This window comes from Dipteris shenzhenensis, chromosome 28, assembly GCF_047967505.1.
Source record: "Dipteris shenzhenensis isolate YYH24624 ecotype China chromosome 28, Dip_SZ_1.0, whole genome shotgun sequence".
Lineage (NCBI taxonomy): Eukaryota > Viridiplantae > Streptophyta > Polypodiopsida > Gleicheniales > Dipteridaceae > Dipteris > Dipteris shenzhenensis.
In genome coordinates this window covers 37,306,000-37,330,056 of record NC_141623.1, presented here as the reverse complement: position 1 = coordinate 37,330,056, position 24,057 = coordinate 37,306,000, and the positions used below count along the sequence as shown (strand labels likewise).

Sequence of the window (24,057 nt, the reverse complement as noted above, 5' to 3'; positions counted from 1 at the left end):
GACATGACCATGACCCGAAGCCTATGACCCGACAGCTCAGACAGAGGATCGACACACAGATCACACTTGGAGACATCCCCTCCTTATTTAGAGTCGGAGCCCGACGGATGGGGGTCATAGTAGCCCTGGTCAGATGCAGAGCTATGACCAGGAGACGTGCCAGGACCGCACCTCTGCGTGGCCGACAACACTCTATTGCCGACTTCATGCCTCCATTGCCTCATCCATCGTGATATCTTGCTGCTGCCGATGATGATGATGATATTGATGATGATGCTGAGATTGATATACGGTCGACCATCGACACGACTATGTTGTACTTATGACTTAGTACTACCATTCTGCATTTTTGCATTTTGCATTGGTATTGGATGCTCGTTTAGTAGCTCCACTACCATAGGTTGTTGTATCAGGATTTTCACAGTCTCATAGACCCATCGGTCTTCCGAAGATTTTAATAAATTTTCTTTCTTTCTTTCTAATGAAATATCAATGCTTGCCTGGTAGCCTAGATACCTTGTTGTTTCCCTCTCAGAATCCATGAGAACCCAGATGCCACCCCCCACTCATGGATCTCTTGGCCCAAGTCAGTCATCGTGAGGAAAACAACTGACTTGGTCGAGTTTATTCTGGCCCTTAAGGGCACGCAGTAAGTCTCTAAGCCCCCCAAGGCCCCCTCCATGCTCTCTATAGTGCCCTCTAGAGAGTGCCATATCGTTGGCAAACTCTGAGTATAATAGCTCCTCCTAGCGAATTGGGAGCCACATCCCTGAGAGACCTGCTGCCTAGGAACAGAGAAAATAGCTAGAGCTCTGCTACGAAGGGGAAATGAAAAGGAGCAAGCGGGCAGCCCTTCCGAACCAAGCGAGAAAGGAAAAGACGTCCCCCATGTACCCGCAGATGAGTATCTGGTTGGCACTTCCTGCATACATAGCCGAAACCCCTCGAATCCATCTATCAGAAAACCCCATCCTTTGCATAGTTCCCTCCAAGAGGACCACTCTACCTTATCATATGCCTTCTTGAAATCTAGAAGAAGGATTGTGATAGGTTGAGACTTGTCCCGGGCCCAATCAACGCCTTCCAAAAGGTGAAGATGTTGTCCTGACATCCCATCACCTGCTCTACCACATCTCTCAAGCTCCTTGCCACCCTGGGTTCTCTACCACCCTCAAGCTCCTTGCCACCTTGGGTTCTCTTATTTCACCACCCCTCATGGGCCTCTTTTGTTCAATCGATCCCTCCCACTTTGCACCGTCCATTGTTCATAACTCTAGCCCCATCCCCACTCCTCACTGTTTCTCGCTCTCTCCCTTTACAGAGTACAACTATTTGTAGTTCTATACCTTCTACGTTCTCCGGACATGATCATCATCATGTCAACATTCCTGTCAAGTTCAAGGATCCTTGATAATTCTCCTTTGACCTTCTGATAGTCAACACCATCCAGGATCGTTTCCAAATATGAGTGAGAGGTAGTGAACCGTGGTTGAGACAGGGTGATGTCTAGAGGTCTGACTTTTAAGTTAGCTCATTTGTATGCAGTTAGTTCTTGAATGAGCAGCATTTTTTCTTCCCATCTGTTAGCATGATAATCTTATATCACTGTCTTTTTATTAGCTTCGTGCTTTATGAGACAAACTTTCTCTAAACACCCATATACTGCAAAAAATTGCAATCCTCATGCACGAGTCTTTAGTATGTGTGCACAAATGTTGCATTAATGTACAAAAAGGACTACAACTATAAAAATCGTTCTTGAATTCTTCCAGAATCAGAGAGGATTTTTTGAGCACGACAGCCTGAAGAACCTCAGGCAACTCTTATGGAACCCAGATCTTATAATTTGCAGCACTAGATTCATCTTGAAAAGCGTAAAATGAGCCTAAGTATTTTTAATTCCTTTACATCTTTTTTGTACAGTGCAAACTTCCATGGGTTTTCACCTTACAAATAGGAAGATTTGTGAGGGGTTTTATGCCTGTTCAACTTCTTTCGAAGCTGTTTGCTGGTGCTGTCAGTAGGCCAAAATTGTGTACTTTATCCATTAGTTTTGCCTCCTATCGATATTGGGCTGTGCAAATGAAATCTCATTTTTGTGATTGCTTTTATAATTGTACGGAAATGCTTATTATTGCTTTAAAATTGTACAAAATGGGTTATGCAGATTGCATTAGCTGCTTTTCATGCTGTTCCCTTCAGTTGTGCTGTTGATTGGTGAAATCAAGCCTATTATCCACTGTGTTTGCTTCTCTGAAAGTTTTTAAAAAGGGAGGTATACAGATACAGTCACCTAAAAATTATGCGAGTGTGCTCATATAATACGTGGCTCTTTTTCTAGTATTTGTGCTTATGTTTGCTAAAATTTTGTTCTTAATTCTTTTCATATTATTTTTATCAGTAATGTGATCCGAAAAGCAAGCCCTCCTATGCATCCTGGCCAGATTGGTCTTCCTGCAAATCAAGAATCATCAGCAGGTATGAAAGGCAGTTAGTTGTAGGCCATCACTGTGCAGTTTTCAGCTTCCTGTCTTTGATTTCGTTTAACTCTATTTCTGGATGTTATACTGCAGATGTTGAGCGAATAATGCGGTTGATTCCAGCTTGGGCTGATGAGGCAAGTATAGGATCACATGTGATGCTCAAATTCATATCCATGGTGATGTTTCCTTGAGAAATTGAATGCTGGAAATTATGCTTCTTTCAATAATAAAGAGATAATGCCTCATGAATGTCAAAGAATCAGATAAGGTTGAAGTAGTCCAGTTCTTGTACTCGTGTGCTTGCAATTTCTAATGTGCTGTTTCTAAGCTGTTGCTACGGGAGCAGGCTAATGCGCTGGTTGCCAATGGCCATTTTAAGGCATTGAATCACACTGATCATGATGTATCACACGTGTGACTCCCATTGCAATGGCATACCACATGAATTCTTTGGTCCTCTGAAAGGTCTTTAGAGGCCTTTAAAGGTCTCATGGAGGAAGCAGGACCTCTGTCCCACTTGGGCCAATGCAAAGGTTCCAAGAGGCATGCCATGATGCCTAGAATAGATTCATTCCACATAATGGGCTGTCTATGAATCTCATTTTGTAAGGATGTCACTGAACGTCTCAAGCTACACCAAGCTCTCACAATAGCTACCTAAGCTGTGAAGAAGGCATCCTAATATCTGCTGAAGTTGCCTTGCCAAACACCACCTGAGGAGGGAATACAAGATTGCATGCATCATCCTTCCACAGCTCGTGAGACGCTGTCGTCCAATTTTTCAGTTTTTGAGCAACAAGGGCAAATGAAGAGGTTCATAGCATTGAGAATAACTGGAAAATGATCGGACCTGGGGCAATACAAACAGTAGAGTTTCTATCTACTGCCCAATCATCAACATAAAATCTGTCCACCCGAGGATGGATGGGCCTCATATGTCCCAAGAAAATAGGAGCAAGAAGTGTAGGATGCCTTCTTCTGTTTTCCCGGTGCTTTATTTGTAGGCATCTCCACCCTGTTGAAGTCACCTTGGATCATCCATGAGTCCAATTCTTTCCAAAGCCAAATACACAATCCTCTGTTGTTAGGTGCACACAAATTAAGAAATCCAATCTTGCGCCCATCAAGCGAAGTAATTATCCATTGAGCTCTATACGGGATGATAGCATTATGTCCTACAATAACTAGAGGGAGAATTGAGCTGAAACAGAAATGCATGTCCCTCCTATAGTGCTAAGGACACCAGACCAAAATGTGAGACCGTAAAGAAGTTTGCCTGATTTCTCGCAAACTGCATATTGGCTTTATGCTCATGGAGAAAATTCCAACTCCAACCTCAGGGCTGGCGAAAGGAGATGTATTATCCACTTCAAAGTTTATTTTGAGAGAGTCGTCAACTGTTTGGGCATACTGGACCTGTGTATGCCCGAAGGAAAGATTAAAATAAACATATGACTATGAGAGCTTATGGTTTTCACTGTTCCTCTCCTTGACGGAATGAAATCAGCATTTGTGGACATCCAAAATTGACAGTACATAATAGTCCATCACTGCCCATAGACAGAATCTATCGAACTTTGAATTTTTTCCCTCTTTGATTTTGTTTTGTTGGAGGTTTCTTCACTTCCCCTCATTCATCCAATGGGAGAACCAGGGCTTCTCCCAAGCCTAGATACAGTAGTACAAGATCGTATGGTGTGTTAGTGACATATTTGGTGTTCTCCCTTTGTAATCATATACATATGACCCAGCATAGAACTCAAACCTCTTGTGGAGGCAAGAGGGGGAGAAAGTTATCAGCACACAAGTAGTGGTCACTTCTCTGAAGGAGGCTCGAGATCTCCTCAAAGGTCAAAGTGCCCCTTCTTGTCGTGCTTGCAAGGAAGCCCTAGTATGGAGGTCATGACCTCTAGGGCCAAGATGGCAGTGATCTATAGAGCTTACCGTGCTGAGATGGACTGGTGCGTACAACTTCTTCTGCTGAATGTGAGAACATTAGGGACGTGAGCTTGGGTGTGATCTTCGGATTGAGCCAATAGCCAAAGGATAAGGACTGCTACCCTTTTTGGTCCAAGTGGTGGATGAAATGACAAGTAATTGTGAACCTCCTGAAGAAGCTGTAGTGTAGAATTTAATTGCATATGCAGGGCTTTGGAACTGAAGTACTGCTTTGAGTTGACTACCTTGAGGTTGCAAAACCTGCTGTGCTCTCTAGGAGTGATATGGCTTTGATGTTGTCCTGTCTTGATGTAGAGCCAATGTCAGGAAACCCAACGTTGTCCATTGTATGACCAATAATGATTGTTCGGTAGATTGATCTATGGGATCCCCCACCGTGAGGATGGATATGATGGAATTTTGTGCCAAGCAAAGGGAAACTAGAGCCAATCAGTTCGTTACTAGTCGGGCCAATATTGTAGGCAAGGTCTTGTAGCCATGTGCAAGACATTCTATGTGGAGGCCTTCCTAATCTTTGGCTCTTACATTCCTGTGGCAAAGACTATGCTTTATGTGTGTATTTGTGTTTGTGTTTGTGTCTGTCATACGTATGTACACAGCGTCCCCCCCCCCCCCCCCAAAAAAAAAAAAACACACACACACGCATGCACACTTTTTTTTTTTTTGGGTGAAATCATTGATTGATTATATTATATGAGTAGCAACCTCAAAAAAAGGTGCTACAATTACATCAACTGAAAATTTCAGTATATGCCAAAAAGACCTCATGATCTATGCAGCGGGTCTGCAAGCAATCAAAGAAAGATTGCTGCAGAGAACGCCTAAAAAAGCCAAACAGAGAGAAAATAGGATCACCAAAGACTTTACAATTCCTCTATGTCCATAAAGTCCGTAGTGCGCAATAGCGAACCCAAACGAAGAAAAGATGAAACTCCGGTCTGGATGGATGAAACCCAAATAGCCAGAAGAACTTCCCAAACAGAACAGATGGGAATCTCACTCGCAGGCGCTGTCGAAGCAGATCAAAAAACTCACGAGAGCACGGACAATGCCAAAACAAGTGCGGCACAGTCTCCGAAGAAGCAGAACATCTATGGCAAAGTGCAGGAGCAATGTGTCGATGAGCTAATAGCTGTCCAGATGGAAACACTCCCAAAAGAACTCGCCAAAAGAAAACTTGTTGCCGAAGTGGTACTTTATAGGCCCAAAGTTGCTGTAATCTTTTCCTCCACCACTTGGCTGGGCGATGCATTCGCCAAACAGAATCACCTCTCTCTGAAACCCAAGGTTGAGGCAAAAGGATTTTATACAATGCAGGTACAGTAATCTGAGATAGCCTCAGAGGACGAGAAGAGGACCTTGGAGAAGTGAAAGTCCAATCTTCCAATCGGTCTTGGAGTTCCAAAAGGGTGAAAGCATAGAAGTAATTTGTTGCCACAAAGGACGATAATGAGAGCCCAATCCATATGTAGTGGCTGCTAGAGAAAAGTACCTCCAAGCCAGGTACTATCCCTAAAGTCTTCACCTTGGAGTGGTTTGCCATTTTGATGCGATAACTAGAGGAGCGGGATATCTTTAATCCTAATCTCTCTACACAAGCCTGGGTAATCTCACAAATCTGTGCACCCCCATCTATATAGGCCTCTCCAAAACCCTTTCCTTTATGCCAGGCTTCTATAGCAGGTAAAAGATCCGGCAACTTTGAGATAGACATCAGCTTAATTGTACCTTTATGAGAGTTCTTCTTTGTTGGATTTATAGCCCGCCTCCATTCTTTTTTAATTGAGCTAAAGGAAGGTACCAAACGTGTTTTTCAGAAAATAAGGAGATTAAGCCCGTAACAAATAGGAGCACAGTACCAGCATCATCTATAGCATCAGCAACTGAGGTGATGCCTTTAAACGAGACAAAGTAGAAACGTCGAGGTTCATGTAAAGCCAAGGGAGGCTGAAAGACTTTCGACCAGTGAATGCTTTCAGCTCTCAAAGAATTCCCAAGCAAAGATTGCCGTCCATTCCATTCCAGATGAGAAAGAACATGCTTCCAGTCAAGAAGCAAGCGGGAGACAAAAGGGCATCCAGGCAAAGCGCCATCAGTGCAGCCAAAAAAGAAATCCCAGTGATCGAGTTGCCAATGACCAAACGCAGAAATACTGATATGAGTGACCAGAGTCCTAATCATAAGAGCCCAAGGCTGATCACCTTGCAGAAATTGCAGCAACATTTTTCCCCTGTGGGCAAGAATATGCACATGAATATCCGTGATGTTCGATCCACCATGCATCTTGGGAGAACAAATGTGATGCATCGAAAGCAGCCTGAGACTTTTTCTGCCATGTTTGGATCGCCAGAAGAGTTCCATAAAGACAGACATGAAAGATGTAAGATCTACCTTAGTGAACATGATCAATGGCAAGTAAAATTGAATATATGCCACAAGGATGGACTGCACTATTCGAAGACGAACGTGCAAAGGCCAGGTTGCCAGTTTCCAATACTCAAGCTTTTTTCGAAGCTTAGCCAAAACCCAATCAGTTTGTTGTCGACGAGTGAGTTCCCACCTTAATGGGTAACCAAGATGACAAACAAACTGAGTGTGTGGAATGATATCCCCGGGCCATAATAGACTGTGCCAGTCCTTGGAATGCAAAGGGAGCAGCTTAGACTTCTGAAAATTAACATGAAGACCAGCTGCCAAACCATAAATAGAGAGGGCCTGCATCAAGGCTCCAAGATCATGGGGCGTATTCTTCGGGGTAAAGAAAGAATCATCAGCATAAGCTTGAGCAACCATGCTGCGATTAGCATCCAATTCCAAGCCATGAAGTGATCCTGTAGCCACAAGATGATCAATATATTTCAGCATAGGATGAGTAGCAATGGCACACAGTGAAGCACTGAGAGGGCATCCCTGGCGGACCGAACAACGAAGAGTTAACTCATCAGAGATATCCCCAGAGATAATGCAAGCCGCATTGCTATCTCTGTAAAGCCAGTAAATAACCTGCTGCATTTTTTGTCCAAACCCCAAAGCTCGCATAGTTTGCGAGATGAAATCCCATTGAACTATGTCAAAGGCTTTTGCAATATCTACCTGCAAGAGTAGAACATCCTGCTGCGTGTATTTGGCATATTCAATCCCAATATAAGCATTGGCAATGTTATCTGTGATATGGCAACGTGGAACAAAGCCATATTGGGAGGGATGCAACCCATCATGCAAATAACCTTTAATCCGATCAACCACCATTTTGGCAATGATCTTGTAAATGACTGGCATGAGTGTGATTGGCCTCCAATCACCCAGTGAGTCACATAGCTGCTTTTTTGGAATCAGCTTGAGAAGATCCTTTTTCCATGACAAAGGCATCCGCTGATTTTGCCATGCTGTATTTACCATTTGCAGCAAGGTGAATTTAAGAAGATCCCAGAATGCAAGAAAAAATTCAACAGTGAGACCGTCCCATCCTGGGTTTTCCATCTGCCACAGGATCTCAGTGCATCAGACAATTCCCTTTCAGTGAAGGGATGTTCAAGTTCCAAAGCCTGAGCGTCAGACAGAATTGGATGAACATGCTGCAAAAGAAGCTGATGTGCAGACACGACCCGAGGAGAAAGAGTATCCAGATGCCCAAAATGAGTGGAGAAGTGTTGCACACACAAATCAGCAAGCTCTGAACGAGATGTTGACCAAGAACCATCAGGCATCCGGATCCGACAGATATTGGCAGCCTGTCTTTTGTAGTGTAAACTCTTAAAAAATTGCTTGGAAGAGCAGCCTTTATCCAAAAATGCCTGTTGTTTGGATCGAGTTTCCCATTTAGCAAGCTTTCGACGATCATTAGATTGAAGAGAGAATTGAGCCTGACATAATGTTGGGGTAAAGGCTCTATGGCCACCCAAGTACAGTTAGTACACTTAGTACTTTATTTGTTAAGTACACTAAGTACACCGTACTTAGTGTTGTAACCTTATCCTTTCATATAAAAGCTTCACTGTGTGCTAGGGGAGGTACACACATACGTTTTATCCCCACACTTCTTGTGTCTTATCCTGCTTGTGTGTGTGGGTGTGCTCTCACTCTCCCCTTCCACAACTGGTATCAGAGCCTATTCGTGGGTGTGCCCAAACGTGGGTCTTACCAGCAGCCAAGGCAGCACCAACAGCCATCGCTAGGCAGCACCAACAGCCATCGCTAGGCAGCGGCGACAGCAGCGACAGCTTGCAAGAAAGCGCCGTCAGCGCACCTTCAGCTGCTAGCGCTACGCTAGCAGCCTTTGAGACCATTCGTCGCCAGGGCCAAGGCCACCGGCGACGCCAGCGCCAAGGCTATTGGCAACGCCAGCGCCAAGGCCACCGACGCCAGCCAGCGGCCAGCGGCCACCAGCGACGCCATCGGCGCCACCAGCAGCTACCGGCGCCAGCCAGCGGCCAGCAGCCATCAGCGACGCCAGCGTCGCCACCAGCAGCCACTAGCGACACCAGCGTCGCCACCAGCGCCATAGGCGCCAGCAGCGGCGCTACCAGCGCCCCAGGTGGCGCTAGCAAATCCGCCATTAGGGCCACAAGTGGCCACAGGTGCAGGTCCTCGCCATCGCCATCGCCATCGCCGGAGAGCTCGGAGACGTTCACGATCGTATAGCAGCTCGCTTCACCCGTTTTTTTGGTTCCTTCTGTTGTCAGTGAGGTAGATATGCAGATCTATGCCTCCTATGTGAGAGAGATTCTCATTTTTTGAATTGTGGAATCAAGGGGCTTTGTAGCCACAGCCAAGCATTGGCTTATACACGCACTTATTTGCGTATATCCTCCTGATTGGAGTTGATTTGTGCAAGGATTTGATGCATTTTATGACTTACGGGACAGTGGCAGATGCGTATGAATTGGGGCTTTTGACATTGTTATGCATATCAGTGTTGGGGGAAACACCTAGATGCTTTATGTGATCAGTGGAGCTTTGGGAAAGCGGTGTATGCACTAAAATCTTCAAAATTGGCTTCTAGTCAAGGGGCTTTTGCCTCATTCAAGTTCTAAACTATGTAACACAGTTATAGAGGCAAGAGAAAGTCTAATTCTGACAGTTTTGGACAGTTATACAGTCAATTTCTGTTGCTGTACTAGAAAGTACAGTCGGGTACTGTCCGGAGTCAATTTTTTGGACTGTAAACAGTCATTTTACTGAAGTTTAAAGTGCATAAAACAGTGTGATGTCTTTCTAGTGTTCCAGAAATGGCTTGCTATGGTTGAGAACCAAACAGGCAGAACACTGAAGGCTTTGCGGTCAGATAACGGTGGGGAGTATATGTCTAATGCATTCAATGCATTTTGTGATGCTAGAGGTATTAAAAGGGAACTCACTGCTCCTTACAGTCCAGCGCAAAATGGCATTGCAGAGCGTATGAATAGAACCATACAGGAAAAGTCTCGCTCTATGATGTCACATGCTGCTTTACCTCATGGATTTTGAGCTGAAGCTGTAAAAACAGCAGTACACCTCATCAATAGGTCACCAAATAAAAGACTAGATGGCAGAGTGCCAGAGGAGCTTTGGACAGGAAAACCTCCTTCCTATAAGCACTTGAGGGTCTTTGGCTGCACTGCGTACGTGCATATACGCAGAGAAAATCGCAGCAAGCTTGATCCTAAGTCTCTTAAATGCATTTTTCTTGGATATGGTGACAGTGGTGAGATGGGTTACCGCCTATGGGATCCTGTGAATAAGAAGCTAATACGCAGCAATGATGTCTTATTTGATGAGTCATGTATGTTTAAGGCAGCAGATAAGCCTTCTGATGCTTCAGAGGTTGACATTGATGACTCGGGATATCCTGTACAATTCAGGCAGGCTGCAAATCAGCCACAACAGCAGCGTAATCAGCCAATGCATGATGCTGCAGCAGGTCCAAATGGACAGCCCGCAGTGGCGGAAGATGTACTACGGGACATGCCACCTTTGGAAGACCTCCCAGGCATAATTCTGCAGCCTGATCTACTAGAACAGCAACCTGTTTTAGATGAGCAGCAAGTTGGACAGCAAGACCAATGGGTCCGAAGGTCCACTCGACAAATGAAACCGCCAGACAGATTTGTTCCAGGAGCAGATTTTATTATGCTTACAGATTGTGGAGAACCTTCCTGTTACAAGGAAGCTGTGCAAATGCATGATAAAAGGCTATGGGAACTAGCCATGAAGTCTGAAATGGACAATATCCATAAAAATGGTACTTGGGAATTGGTGCAGTTGCCTAAGGGCGTGAAAGTACTACCATGCAAGTGGGTGTATAGATTGAAAGTCACACTTGGAGCTAAGCCAAGGTATAAAGCCAGGTTGGTTGCCAAGGGCTTTAAGCAGGAGTATGGTGTTGATTTTGATGAGATCTTTTCTCCAGTGGTTAAGATGACCACACTCAGGATTGTACTTGCTTTGGTTGCATGTGAGAATTTGGAATTATGCCAAATGGATGTGAAGACAGCCTTTCTTCACGGTGATCTTCATGAGGAGATCTACATGCAGCAGCCAGAAGGATTTGCAGTCAAGGGCAAGGAGTCACTTGTATGCAAGCTTAACAAGAGCCTTTACGGGCTGAAACAGGCACCAAGGGAATGGTATAAGAAATTTGATACCTTCATGAAGTCCCATGGTTTCAGGAGAAGTGACGATCACTGCTTATATACCAAAAGGGCTGCAAATGGCAGCTTAATCATTCTCATTTTATATGTGGATGACATGCTTATTGCTGGTAGAGCTCGTAAGGAGCTTGATGATCTTAAGAAAAGATTGCATGAGGCCTTTGATATGAAGGACCTTGGTGATGCAAATCACATACTGGGAATGCGGATACGGAGAGACAGGGGACAGCGTTTGTTGTATTTGTCTCAGACCGAATATATTGGCAAAGTATTGCAAAGGTTTCATATGGAGGGGGGGAAAACCCTTAGTTCTCCATTGCCTCCGTATGTGAAACTCGGTGCAATGGACAGCCCACACTCAGATGCTGATAGGGCTGAAATGGCCAAGATTCCGTATGCTTCAGCTTGTGGCAGTCTCATGTATGCCATGGTTGCTACCAGACCTGATATTGCGTTTGCAGTGGGAGTGGTTAGCAGGTATATGGCAAATCCAGGCAAGAAGCATTGGAATGCAGTGAAAGGTATCATGAGATACCTGAAGGGCACATAGGAGTTGTGCATATGCTTTGGCAAGCGAGATGCAAAGGTGCATGGTTATGTGGATTCAGATTTTGCTGGTCATCCCGATAACCGGAAGTCTACTACCGGTTATGTTTATACATTCTCTGGAGGTGCAGTGTCATGGATGTCAAGGATGCAGTAGTGCATAGCCTTGTCTACTACGGAAGCTGAATATATTGCAGCCACAGAGGCATGCAAGGAGGCCTTATGGTTATCTCGGCTAGTGGGAGATTTGGGCATTACAGGTGATATTCCACTGTTGCATTGTGACAGTCAGAGTGCTATTCAGTTGGCACACAATCCTGTCTTTCATGCAAAGACAAAGCACATTGATGTGAAGTATCACTTCATCAGGGAGGTGATAGATGATAAGCTGATTCAGCTTGTCAAGATTCACACAGATGATAATCCAGCAGATCTGTTGACAAAAGGCTTGCCTGCAGAGCGGTTTGCACATTGCCGACAGTTGATGGGTATAGGTTGAGCCTCATTCATTTTTACTTGAGGGCATATTGCCTTTAAGTGGGAGGTTGTTGGGGTAAAGGCTCTATGGCCACCCAAGTACAGTTAGTACACTTAGTACTTTATTTGTTAAGTACACTAAGTACACCGTACTTAGTGTTGTAACCTTATCCTTTCATATAAAAGCTTCACTGTGTGCTAGGGGAGGTACACACATACGTTTTATCCCCACACTTCTTGTGTCTTATCCTGCTTGTGTGTGTGGGTGTGCTCTCACTCTCCCCTTCCACACATAAGAGCATGCTTTCCTTTGAAGACAAAGGGCGAAGATGAGCAAGCTCAGTCAAACTCTCAAAGGATGGGCTGAAGAAGAGGAAGAATGGAGAGTCCAATCCTCAAGCCTATCTTGAAGTTCTAAAAGAGTGTAAATTTGGCATGTGCTACAGTCTCCCTTGTGGCTTGCATATAGGATTTGCCATAATCTCGAATAACTGCTTGCATCCGAGCAACAAAAGCTTGCCAGGCATAATTCAAACCAATGCGTATCTGACGAGAGAGAGGCTGAATAGCATCAGAGACCAAGGCTTTAAAGTCAGCATGCTCCAGATAACTATTATTAATTAGCAAAAGCCTTCGGCAAGGCAATCTGTCAGTGGGAAATCCATGTAAGGAAAGCCTCAACCAAAGAGGAGCATGATCCGAATGTGTGAAAGCATGATCAACCCAAATTTGACAAGTAAAGGCATCACAATGCTATGGATCAATCTGATACCATCTGTCCAAGCGTGCCCGATAAGAAGATTGAGCATTATGCTGAAAGGTATAACCTGGAAGCATGGGCTGTAATTCCTTCCAGAGATCAACCAGGCGCAACTGAAGCAAAAGAGTGTGACCAAGGACAATCGGGCGGTATCCGCAAAAGTCAAAGGTGGTCTCTGAGAGCTTCTGCGAGCCTCCCCCTTCCCTCCTGCACCTCTACCTCCCTTAGCTCCTCCTCCTCACCTCGCCGCTGCCGCCGCCCCCCCCTCGCACCTCCGCCTCACCCCCGCTTCACTCCCTGCCTCTCCGCCCTCACCCCCTCGCACCTCCGCCTCACCCCCTCGCCGCTGCCTCTCCGCCCTCACTCCCTCGCACCTCCGCCTCACCCCCGCTTCACACCGCCTCCCCCTCGCTACGCCCACCTTCCCCTCGCCGTTTCGCCTCACCCCCCCCTCGCCTCCCCGCTCCACCCTCCCCGCCGCCCACTCCGCCCCTCCCCGCCCCCGCGCTTCGCCCCCCCGCCCCTCGCCACACCACCCCCGCCCCCTCCCACCCCTTCGCCCTTCCGCTCCACCCCGCCCTCTCCACCCCACCCCGCCCTTCCGCCCCCGCCCCCCCCCCTTCCGCTCCACCCCGTCCCCTCCGCCCCGCTCTTCCACTCCGCCCCCCTCTCGCTCCTGCCCCCCGCTCCGCCTCTCCCCCGCTCCCGCTCCCGCCTCCTCACCTCACCCGCTCTCCGTCCTCACTCCTCCATCCCGCGACACCTCCGCTTCCCGGCCTCCCGTCCCGCTTCCTCCGCCCTCCGCCCTCCATCCTTCCCGCTTTTCGCCTCCGCATCCGTCTTCCTCACACCCAGGCTCCACCCTCCCGCATCTATCCCCCCTTTTTCTGGGTGGCAGTCTCTTCTTCATCGGAAGCCTCGCAGTTTGTTTGGCGGTATGGCGGCTCCCTGCCCGGAACCGGAGGCCCAGTCGGACCCTCCCTCTCCAGATGCCTACCGCGTCATCCTGACAGAGCAACAATCATCTCGGGTTCAGGAGGTTGCCAACGACTTTGCCCTTACCTCTGTGTATGGCAGAGTCATTGGACATTCCCCCTCCAGATCAGCCATCAGGGACTGGCTCTAGTCCACTCTCATGCTAGAGGACGGCCATATCGAGGAGGTGGCCCTTATGGGAAGGGGCATCTTCTGGCTCAAACTCTCCAATGCGAAAGCTGCGAGCAACCTGATTGCTGGCTCCCCCACGTCGGTGGATGGAAAGATTATCATGATAGTCCCGTGGTACCGTGGATTCAGCGCAGCGGATTTTGATGTTCGGTTCCGTATACCTCGCCATCCAGTGACGCTAGTTTTTCCAGGTCTTGCTGCTGAGCTGCGGCCGATTTTCAGGGACCTGGGCTCCCACTTTGGCTGGGTTATGCACGACACTTTCGCCGATGCGGTGACTACGGCAGGAGCCCCCCGAGTCCGTGTGGCTGTGGCGGATCCTACTACTCTCCCTGCAGTGATCGAGATCGTGACAGATGCCGGCAGCATCACCCAGAGCATGGTAGTCATCGGACAGCCAGGCCAGTGCCTGAGGTGTCACGGCTTTGGGCACCTGGCGGCTGTTTGTCCACGATTTGCCAGCTCTTCTCGGCCTCCCCCGCTCCCTCCCTCTCCGCCCCCTCCCCCCCCCTCCGGGCAGCCACGTCAGGAGGAGCAGAGGCAGCCGGAGTCCGGTCCAGAGTTAGCTGGCGGTTGGACTGAGGTTAGAAGGAAAAGAGGAAAGAACAAGAAGATTTTTGATAAAGGCAAGGAGGCAGAGGTTACCCAACCTGCAACAGCACCTCAAAGACCTGACAGGCAGCCGCCCCAGGGACCTGGGAGAGCTTCTTCTTCGACGGTAGCCCGCCCTTCACAGCCTCAGGTCCCCCTCTGTTCGGTTCCCCAGCCTCTTTCCACTCAGTCCCAGCCCCTCCCCCAGCTGCACCCCACTGCTCCCGACCCGCAGCTTCAGCCCCCGCCTCTTCCTCCTCAGTCTCCTCCTCTTCCTTCTCAGCCCCAGTTCCAGATGCATCCCCATCCCCCCCCCCCCCCCCCGCCTCTCTCAGCTCTCCTCTCAGCTCTCCTGCAGAGTTAGCTGCACCGACGGCTCCTCAGCCGAGGGCAGCCCCCGCTCCCCCTCCTCCTCCTCCTCCGCTAGTCGCCTCCGAGGAGTCTGAGTCGCCTATCCCCCAGCCTCCTCCCCCTCCCCCTCCACTGGCAGGACACCCCGAGTCTACACCACCACTGGAGCAGGCTTCTCTGTCCGCTAGCCCCTCAGTGGCAGACTCTGATGGGCCTCAGCTTCAGGAGAGAGAGCTTCCTCGCGACTTTTACAGATCTGGCCCCTGGGACTACTTGGATGTGGCTGACCTCGGGACCTTCCCTGCTTGCCTCGACATCAGTATCTTCCTGCTCTGCAAAGGGGCGGATGGGAAGATAGCTGCCTTGGCCTCTAGGGATGGCCCTAGCTTTGCTTTCACGTTCCTCAGCGACGGCACCGAGACTTGGACAGACGACTCGGTCTGGGAGGCTCTAAGGGAGCAGACACACGCTCAGGTTTGCTCCTGGATAGGCCCGTCCGGTGGGTAGCTTCTCGAGACTCAGTGGTGTGAGGGTGACGTGCGCTTGCGGTGGCGTTGCGCCGCCAAACGCTTCAGACTGATTGTGATCCTCAGGCCCCCCTATCTTGGCCCCTCTCCCAGGATGTCAGAGCTTGGACTCCTCAGAAACTCCGAGCCTTCTACGGGATGACTACTTTAGAGATCTCGAGCTGGCTCGAGAAAGCTTTCGCTCATGGCACCAAAGGCCTCTCGCCTTTGCTGAAGGTGTTGAAGAACGGGCAGGACGACCCCGCCTCCCCCTCCAAACCTTCTCATAAGCGTCAGCGCCTCCACTCCGATATGTCAGCTTCTTCTTCGACTTCGACCGCGAGCAGACAGTTGTTCGCAGCCTCCCAGTCCTCACCATGAGCCTACACCTCGTATCCTGGAATGTGAACGGGTTTCACTCTTCTGGCACCCGTGGTCCTAGGAAGCTCATTTTGAGACAGGAACTTCAGCCAGCAGTGATTGGTCGTTTGGATGTACTTCTGCTCCAGGAGCACAAGCTTTCTGCGGCTCACTCCCGTAGATGCGGGAAGATTCTCCCTGGACGCTCTCACACTTATTGGGAGCCCTCGATCGGCGCACTGGGGAGGAGTGGTGGTGTCTGTACTTCCGTGTGCGAGCAGCTAGCCCAGGGAGTTTTCGGTCATGGCACATTGATCCCAGGCCGTGCCCTTTGGGTAGGCCTGGAACTGGAGGGTTCCAGAGTAGGAATCCTCAACATTTATGCTCCCACAGACCTCCGTTGCCGAGCCACCTTCTGGAGGACACTTACAGGGATTCTCCCAGACATGGATTCCTGGATTGTTGGAGGTGACTTCAACAATCTAGAGACCTTGGAGGACCAGCAGGGCAGAGGACCGGAGTTTACAGGTATGTCTCAGGCAGAGCAGTCCACTTGGGACTCTTTTATCTTTGCGACAGGAGGTAGGGACAGTTGGAGAGACCCGTCCTTCCGGCGTTGGCACGGGAGCTTGGGCTTCTCGTGGGGCTTCCGCAGGGAAGGAGGCAGACTCCTAGAGAGGCTGGATAGATTTTATGTTAGTGATTGGGCCATCAGCAGAGGCGGTCAGGCGGGTATAGTTCCAGGGACGACACTTTCTGACCATGCGCCTGTGCTCTTATCATTAGACTCGGCAGTTCAGGCCCTTCCCCCCCGCTCATGCCGGATTCCCGACTCCATTTTCTCGAGGGTGGACGTGCGCAGCAGTATATGCAGTCTATGGGACAGAGATTGGGGTGAGTGCGTGGATCTGGTTGATTCGGTGGCGCAGGCTTTGCAGGAGTCCAGCCAGATTTGCCAGCTCGCAGCCCTATAGGTTCGACAGGAATGGAGGGGTAGAGAGAGAGCTCTTCGGAGGGACCTCGCCTCCATCCAGCGACTCCAGCAGGCAGCCCCGGGCTCGGAGGAGCTTCGGATCCAGGCCCTTCGAGCCAGAGCCCTTCTTGAGGAGACCCTCCAGCGCCGTTCAGAGTTTTCCTATCACGCCTCTCTCTCCTTCTGGGCTCGGAAGGGTGACCGGATGTGCAGGGAGTTCTTCAGGACGCATGGCCAAAGAGCAGCAGGTGACCAGCTTCGGAGTCTCAGGACAGCGGAGGGGCACATCGTTACGGATCCGGGTGAGGTCTTGGGGTTGGCTACCGACTTCTACAGGACCCTTTTCCAGCAGGAGCCGCTTGCCCCTCGCACTCGACGCTCCCGTGAGGAGGTGTGGAGACACACTCCATCCTTGGTCCAGCCCAGCATGCAGGCGACGTTGTTGGCACCGTTCACCACGGATGAGATGTTGGAGGCCTTGATGGCCATCGACGGGCAGAAATGCCCGGGTGAGGACGGGCTATCCCGGGCATTCTTCACCTCCTTCTGGGATCAGATCCATCAGCCCCTCCTAGCAGCTTTTCAGAGGATTTTCAGCAGCGGTTATATGCCAGAGAGCCTCTCCTCGGGACTGATTTGCCTCATCTCGAAGGGAGGAGATAGACAGGAGATCCGTCAGTGGCGCCCGATCACCCTCCTTACCACTGCCTACAAAATCCTTGCCAAGATGATCAGCGCTAGAGTTCGGCCTCTACTTCCAGACCTCATTCATGACACTCAGACAGGCTTTGTCCAGGATCACAGTATCCTGGATAATGTCTTCACCTTCTCAGAGGCGGCGGAGTGGGCTCAGCACAGTGGATCACACCTAGCCATCCTACTTCTCGACTTTGAGAAGGCCTACGATCGAGTGGACTGGTCCTTTTTGGAGGGGACTCTGGAGCGACTAGGTTTCCCAGCAGGATGGATTCAGGGTATTTCAGCGTTGTACAGGACAGCTTCTAGCAGGGTCATCATTGGCGGCAGGATGGGTGAGCGTTTTAGTTTGGAGAGATCAGTGCGTCAAGGCTGCCCCCTTGCTCCTTACCTGTTTCTCTTCTTCGCTGAGGCTATGACTTACTACCTTCGGGCGAGGTCTACTGGGATCAGGGGTGTTCGCCTTCCACTCCAGGAGGACACGGAGCTCCTGGACTCGGAGTACGCGGATGACACAGCCCTGTATGTCTAGGACGATGAGATGATGCTGGAGAGGGTGAGGATGGCCCTGGAGGTCTTCTGTTCGGCTGCTGGTGCGAAAATCAACTGGAACAAATCAGTTGGTTTTCTCACAGACCCCGGGGCGTGCTCTCAGTGGGGGAGGTTTTTGGGTTTCAGGTGGATTCCGCGGGGACAGACAGCTAGATATCTTGGTTTTCAGGTCGGCCTGGATATCACGCCAGCTCAGCAGTTTCTCCCGGTGCTAGATTCCATCCGACGGAAGCTGGCTTTCTGGAGCACTGCTAAGCTCTCCCTTGCAGGTCGTGCCCTAGTAGTCAACCAGGTCCTCCTAGCCACGGCTTGGTATGTGGCTTCTTGTTGGTGTTTCTCGAGATCCAGCGTGGCACAGCTTAGGAGGGTGGTTCGGAACTTCCTTTCGTCCGGGGAGGATGGCCTCAGAGATACCAGAGCCAGGGTTGCTTGGCAGACAGTCATTCTTCCGCAGGCTGAGGGTGGCCTGGGGGTCATCGATCCAGAGCTTCAGACTCAGGCCCTGTTAGGCAAGCTAGTCATCCGCGGCTTGACCCCGGGGGGGCAGACGTGGAAGATGCTACTTCAGCAGGGGGTCGGTTCTTGTGTCCCGCGCCGAGGTGGAGAGTGGCTTCCGTCCCTCAGGTGGATCTTCACTTCTGCCCCGCTCACTCAGCCCCGCTCCCCACTCGTTCGTAGCCTCCTCATGGTTTGGAGGCGGCTCCGCCTCAGTCTCATTCAGTCCCCTCCTAGCTGTCAGGAGGAGATCGATCGCCAGCCGCTTATCTGGAATGATCAGGTCAGAGATGCCGAGGGCCTTCAGTTGGGGGAGAGATCACACATCAGGTGGGATGGCTGGATGCGGGGGCCAGCCCGGTCCCTTCGAGTTTGGAGGGACACGTACAGACATTTGGAGATGGCTGATCTCGCAGACGCAGCTGGAGGTGCCCGTGGAGCCCAGGCGAGACGTACGGAGATCGACGGCGCGATCCCACCTGATTGGTTGGTTCCACCTGAGCTGCAGATCCTCATGCCTGGTGATGACCGTTGGCTGGGACAGTTCACCCCCCGTGGCATCCCGCTGGTGGTCGCAGGATGTATGGACGACTCCTCTGTTTCCTTCTTCGCGGTTATGGGGGATGGACGACTCAGGAGAGAGGATGCGCTCATCGACCCCCTACTCCCATGGCAGAGGGTTCGGGTCGTAGGCCTCATGGGGAAGGTCTGGCGGACCGATCCTAGCATAGAGCAGGATCAGCTGCAACTTTGGCGACTCTGGCTCTGGGAGGGGCGGGCCTTGTCAGAGCTTGACAGGTCAGGGACCGACCTCTTTCTTTGCCTATAGCACGACTTTGGGCAGGCGAGTTCTTGGGAGGATGCAGAGCCGCCCTCCCACCCAGCGGCCCAGCTGGTATGCACAGGGTATTTCCAGGTTCTTTTTGCAGGCCTTCTGGAAGGCCTTGTGGGAGAGCTGGCGGCCGCAGAAGATCTCCTACTTCCTGTGGCTTCTTGCCCACAAAGGTCTTCCAGTGGGGAGCTGGTTGCGGCAGATAGGCCAGGACGGACGCTGTCAGATCTGTCATGAGGATGAGGAGTCACCAAAACGCTGCCTGTGGAGTTGCACTCGCGCCCAGGAAGTGTGGAGGTGGACTTTCGGGATTCTTACTCGCGCAGCACCGGAGCTAGGATTGATCACTTGGGGCGCGTTCTGTTGGTGCAGCACCGCACCTGGTTTTCATCACTTATTCGAGGCATGTCAGCAGGACCCCACATTCCTTATCACACAGGGGACGTGGGGGCCGCTCGAGAGTATCCCGCAGCACCTAGCAGAGGCTGATACAGGAGCTCAGGAGAGGCAGCCAGTCTGGGAGATTATTAGCAGCATCGCAGGATGGCACATTTGGACCTCGCGCTGCGCGCAGATCCTCGGTGGCACCTCCTTATCGACTGCCCAGATCATGACTGATATTTGGAGCGAGATTATTCATACCCTCAGAGGCCAGTGGGACCAGATACAGAGGGACTCCCGGGCCGGTCGGGAGAAGCGGAGACGCTTCCTTCGGGTTTGGGACACACAGGGCCTCTTCTTCGAGCAGACTTCGCAGGGCCTTCGGTGGCGCTACTCACCACCTCTCTGGCTGTTCATTCACACTCGCCTTATCCCTCCGTGAGAGAGTGCTTTACTTTTTTGTTACCTTTTGGGCTGCGTCCGATTTGTGAACGCAGCCCGTCAGCTACAAAGCTGACCTCTTGTATCTTGTTCTCGAAGTAATATAATTAGCACTGTTTTTTCGGGAAAAAAAAAAAAAAGCAAAAGAGTGTGGCCTGAGGTGTTGTCACCCGATTGAGGGGCATTATTAAAGTCACCACAAATAAAGGGATGTTGTTGCCATGGATAAGTATGCATGGTAGCCCAGATCAAAGCTCTATCACGAGAAGACTGGGGGGCATAAACCGATGCAAATTCAAAAATTTCCCCTTGAACAATAATCCATCTACCATGGCGATCATTGAGCGCCACAACAGGTTGAAGGTCGTGCTTTACCAAAAAAGCCACACCAGAAAAGGAGTGCTCTCCAGCATAGAAGATATCATAACCAGCAAAATGGCCTATTTGACCAGCATACATATGCTGATTATGCTCTTGCAAAGCACACGCATGCACACACAAGCACAAATAGACACAAGCATACACACATATAAACACAGTAGCTAGGCCCTGTTATCACGTTACTGGATGCTGTGTAATTTACCTCTGAATTCTCTGTCCGGTTTGGGATGTAGTGAATGTATGCAATTGTCTTCATGTGCTCTTTCTTTGCTAAGGGACCTCCTTTCTCTTGACAAATGTACCTCTGAAAAACAGAATCAATACTCCATGTGTGAAGCATTCTTTGAAGAAATCATTCATAGATACACACAGCTTAGACTGGGGGACAGCATTCTTGTTCTCAACCAACCCCTTCACAAATCCTCACAAATCCTCACAAATCCTCAATAGCTATATTTTTGTATGTGCATAAAATGAATCTGTTTTAGTGCTCAATTAACACCTAGGGTACATTTGTTGCAGGTAAAAGAGTGGTACACTCTGATAGAGGTGATCTTGAAAAAGATGTTTTCAGAGCCATCAAATCCTGTGATGCCAAGATTTTTAAGTCAAATCAGCAGGCATCTTTCTGACAATGTTGATGCTGTGTTCAAACATGTCTTTACCTTGATGGCTAAGCAACCAAAGTGAGCACCCTCGCGCTGTGGATTTGTTCCCATCTATTGTTTGTGTATTGTAGCTCATTAGATGGTTAGAATCAGAAGTGATATTGAAGCTATAATTTTGGAGTTTTTCTATATTCCTTTGAACAAAGAAAAAGGGTGAACACTCAAATGTTTTTGCTTGTCCTGCCAGTTAGTATGGTCTTGACTGTCATTGCCCAAGTGCTGAAATTGTGAAGGTATTAATCTGAATGACAAACGAGACATTGAGGGGACACACAGATCACTTTGGGGGACCTCCCGTCATTGTTTAGACCCGGGATACGTCCCACGGGAGTCACGGTGGCTCTGGTCTTGCGTCGAGCCTCGTCGAGGAGACCGAGACGCACAACACCCCTTGACGAGCGCCAGCGTGCCATCACTGGCTATGCACTAGCCAGGGCGACATGACATACGGAGGATTCCGCTCCGCTCCAGTCCTTTTCTTTTCATTGTTATACCCAGATGTATTTGATTATGTATGATTAGACTTAGGATTCAGCATGGGTGATGATGCTCGTTTTAGTAGCTCCACCCTTACGGTGATTTGTATGAGGTTTTCTTTCAGTCTCATAGACCCATCGGTCTTCCGAAGACTCTAATAAAATTTCTTTCTTTTCTTTCTTTCTCTTCTCATTCCAGCGCATACAATCCTTTGCTATAGCGTGTACCATTGTCGTATATCTCCACTCAAGCATTCACAGAAGCAGGAACAACCCCTTTTCTCTTGCCTTGAGTTGGGATTATCCTGGGGCCCAAGTCAGAGTTAGTTCTAGGCAAGGGGTACATCAGGAAGGGCATACATGGGTAGATAGAATTTCCCAATACAATGGTCTTTGTTGCTTCGATCCTAATCCAAGAAAATACCATATTCCACAATTCTACACCAATCCTCATTAAGAGGATATATCAGGAACAAGCCTACAAGCATTTCAAGATTGTAGAAGCAGAACTTTTAGCTACAATAGGAGATTTGAGAAACTCAAGATTCAACCTGTGGCAACGATGAATAAGCAAGTCCATGATATGGAAAGTAAGGGAAAGCAAGATTCATCTAAGAGGTGATACAAAAATACAATACATCTTCTTTTGCACCAAACCTTGTTTCTACTATTTAGGAAACGATCAAGACTCAGATGAAGTCAATGAAAGAATAGATGACGTAGACTTGGACAATAAGGTTATGAAAGTCGACTTTTATGAGGAGATCATGAAATCAACTTTAGTTAAAAGCATCGAAAGGCTAGGGTGGGCAAGAGTTTGATATCCAGTAGAGGCATCGTAAAGGGAAGTATAATGTGTCAGCCAATTGTTGAGTCGAATGCCCCCAGTTAATGTGTTGAGTTTTACTTGGTTTCATAAGTGAAGACGATCACTTTCAGTAAAAATTTGAAAAATATGTTAAAGAAGGGTGACACCCCCCAGAGCTCCTGAGAATCCGGACTTGCAAAACAAGCACAAATTAACAACCATAGAAACAACGTAATGCAGGCTAGCTCATCACCCATCCACGACCTCCACGAGAAAATGACTCGAGAAACTAGGGCGTCCCCTCCGAACCATGAGCTAAGCTGTTGACATATCTCCCAACCAGTTTCCAACCAACCTAGCGTCCCATTATCCATACCACCAGGTGGCACCCAAAGGCCTTGGAATTGTTGTTGGGTCTTGGGCTCCAAGACCCGGACCGGCAAGCACGAGCTAGACTCGCTCTAACTTGCACCATTAGAACCCCTCGGCTCCTCATAGCCTAGTATGCCAAAAATAGCAGAAACCCTAATTCAAAATCCTAATCCATGTGTGCCATTCCAATTCAACCCGAGAATCGTCTGCCTAGCCCTAAGCCTCCCCAAGCTTGTTGAGCTAGTCTTATGGGCCTAAAGCACATGTCAGATATACGGTTCATGATCATCCGGAACTCTCTTTGAAGTTTAGTCAATTTCTCCCATGTAGAATCCTCCTCAATACGATCCGTTCCACTTAATTTGTATTCCATGATAATCCTATTTTTGTCCTATTTTTGACCTGGCGTTCATGAAATCCAAGATGTTCATGTGGTGCAAAGGTTAAATCTTGAACTTCTATAAGCTCTTGAGGAGGTACCAACTGATCCTCAGCACCCAGTAATTCCTTTAGTCTACTGACATGAAAAATTGGATGAACTGTTACATTAGAGGCAAAGTACTTCATATGCAATCTGTCCAATTCTTCTTCGAATCCCAAATGGACCACTGGCTCTTATAGCCCTAATCGCTTTTATTCACTTTTCAATTAGTTAATTTATTTCTCCTATTACACAAATCAATGAATCTAAGCTTAACACTTACATTTACGTTTAGTAATGTCAATCAACCTAAGCTTAACACTCACATTTTAAGTAATCTCAATTAACCTAAGTCTGAACACATCATTTAACTTAAAAATTTCATGATTTACCCACAAATTCCATGGAGGCAGATATTACATAAAAGCTGCGCCGGTTTATTCCATTAGTAGTAACATCAAAATCCATTTTCTTCACTATAGCAGCACAAAAATCAGGCTATGTGTATGCCGATTCTGGATTTTGTAACCAAGGGCAGAAATTTGGGTACACGAGGATAGGTGCTGCTGGAAGGATTGCTTGCATCAGCATTACAAACTGGGTCCTTGCCAAGACAGTGTTGAACACAAGCATTGCTTTCAGTACTATTCACTGTCAATGGGCTTTTGTTGCACAGAAGAAAATATTTTTTATCGTTGCTTCAGGTATTGGAAATTCAAGTAAGCTTGTCAG

General features: G+C 48.8%; 1 protein-coding gene across 9 annotated transcripts in view; it reads left to right on the top strand.

Moving 5' to 3' along the window:
- The window catches only part of LOC147883531 (uncharacterized), a 210,081-nt gene that overhangs the window by 91,061 nt on the left and 94,963 nt on the right, over positions 1-24,057 (top strand). For all 9 annotated transcript variants that reach the window (XR_015543789.1, XM_087399668.1, XM_087399669.1 and 6 more), the window contains 3 exons: positions 2,402-2,478; positions 2,574-2,617; positions 21,103-21,266. Coding sequence is in view for 8 of the 9 variants with exons in the window: in XM_087399668.1 (XP_087255794.1) it covers positions 2,402-2,478; positions 2,574-2,617; positions 21,103-21,266 (285 nt within the window). In the remaining variant the exon portion in view is untranslated. The remainder of the gene's footprint in view (positions 1-2,401; positions 2,479-2,573; positions 2,618-21,102; positions 21,267-24,057) is intronic.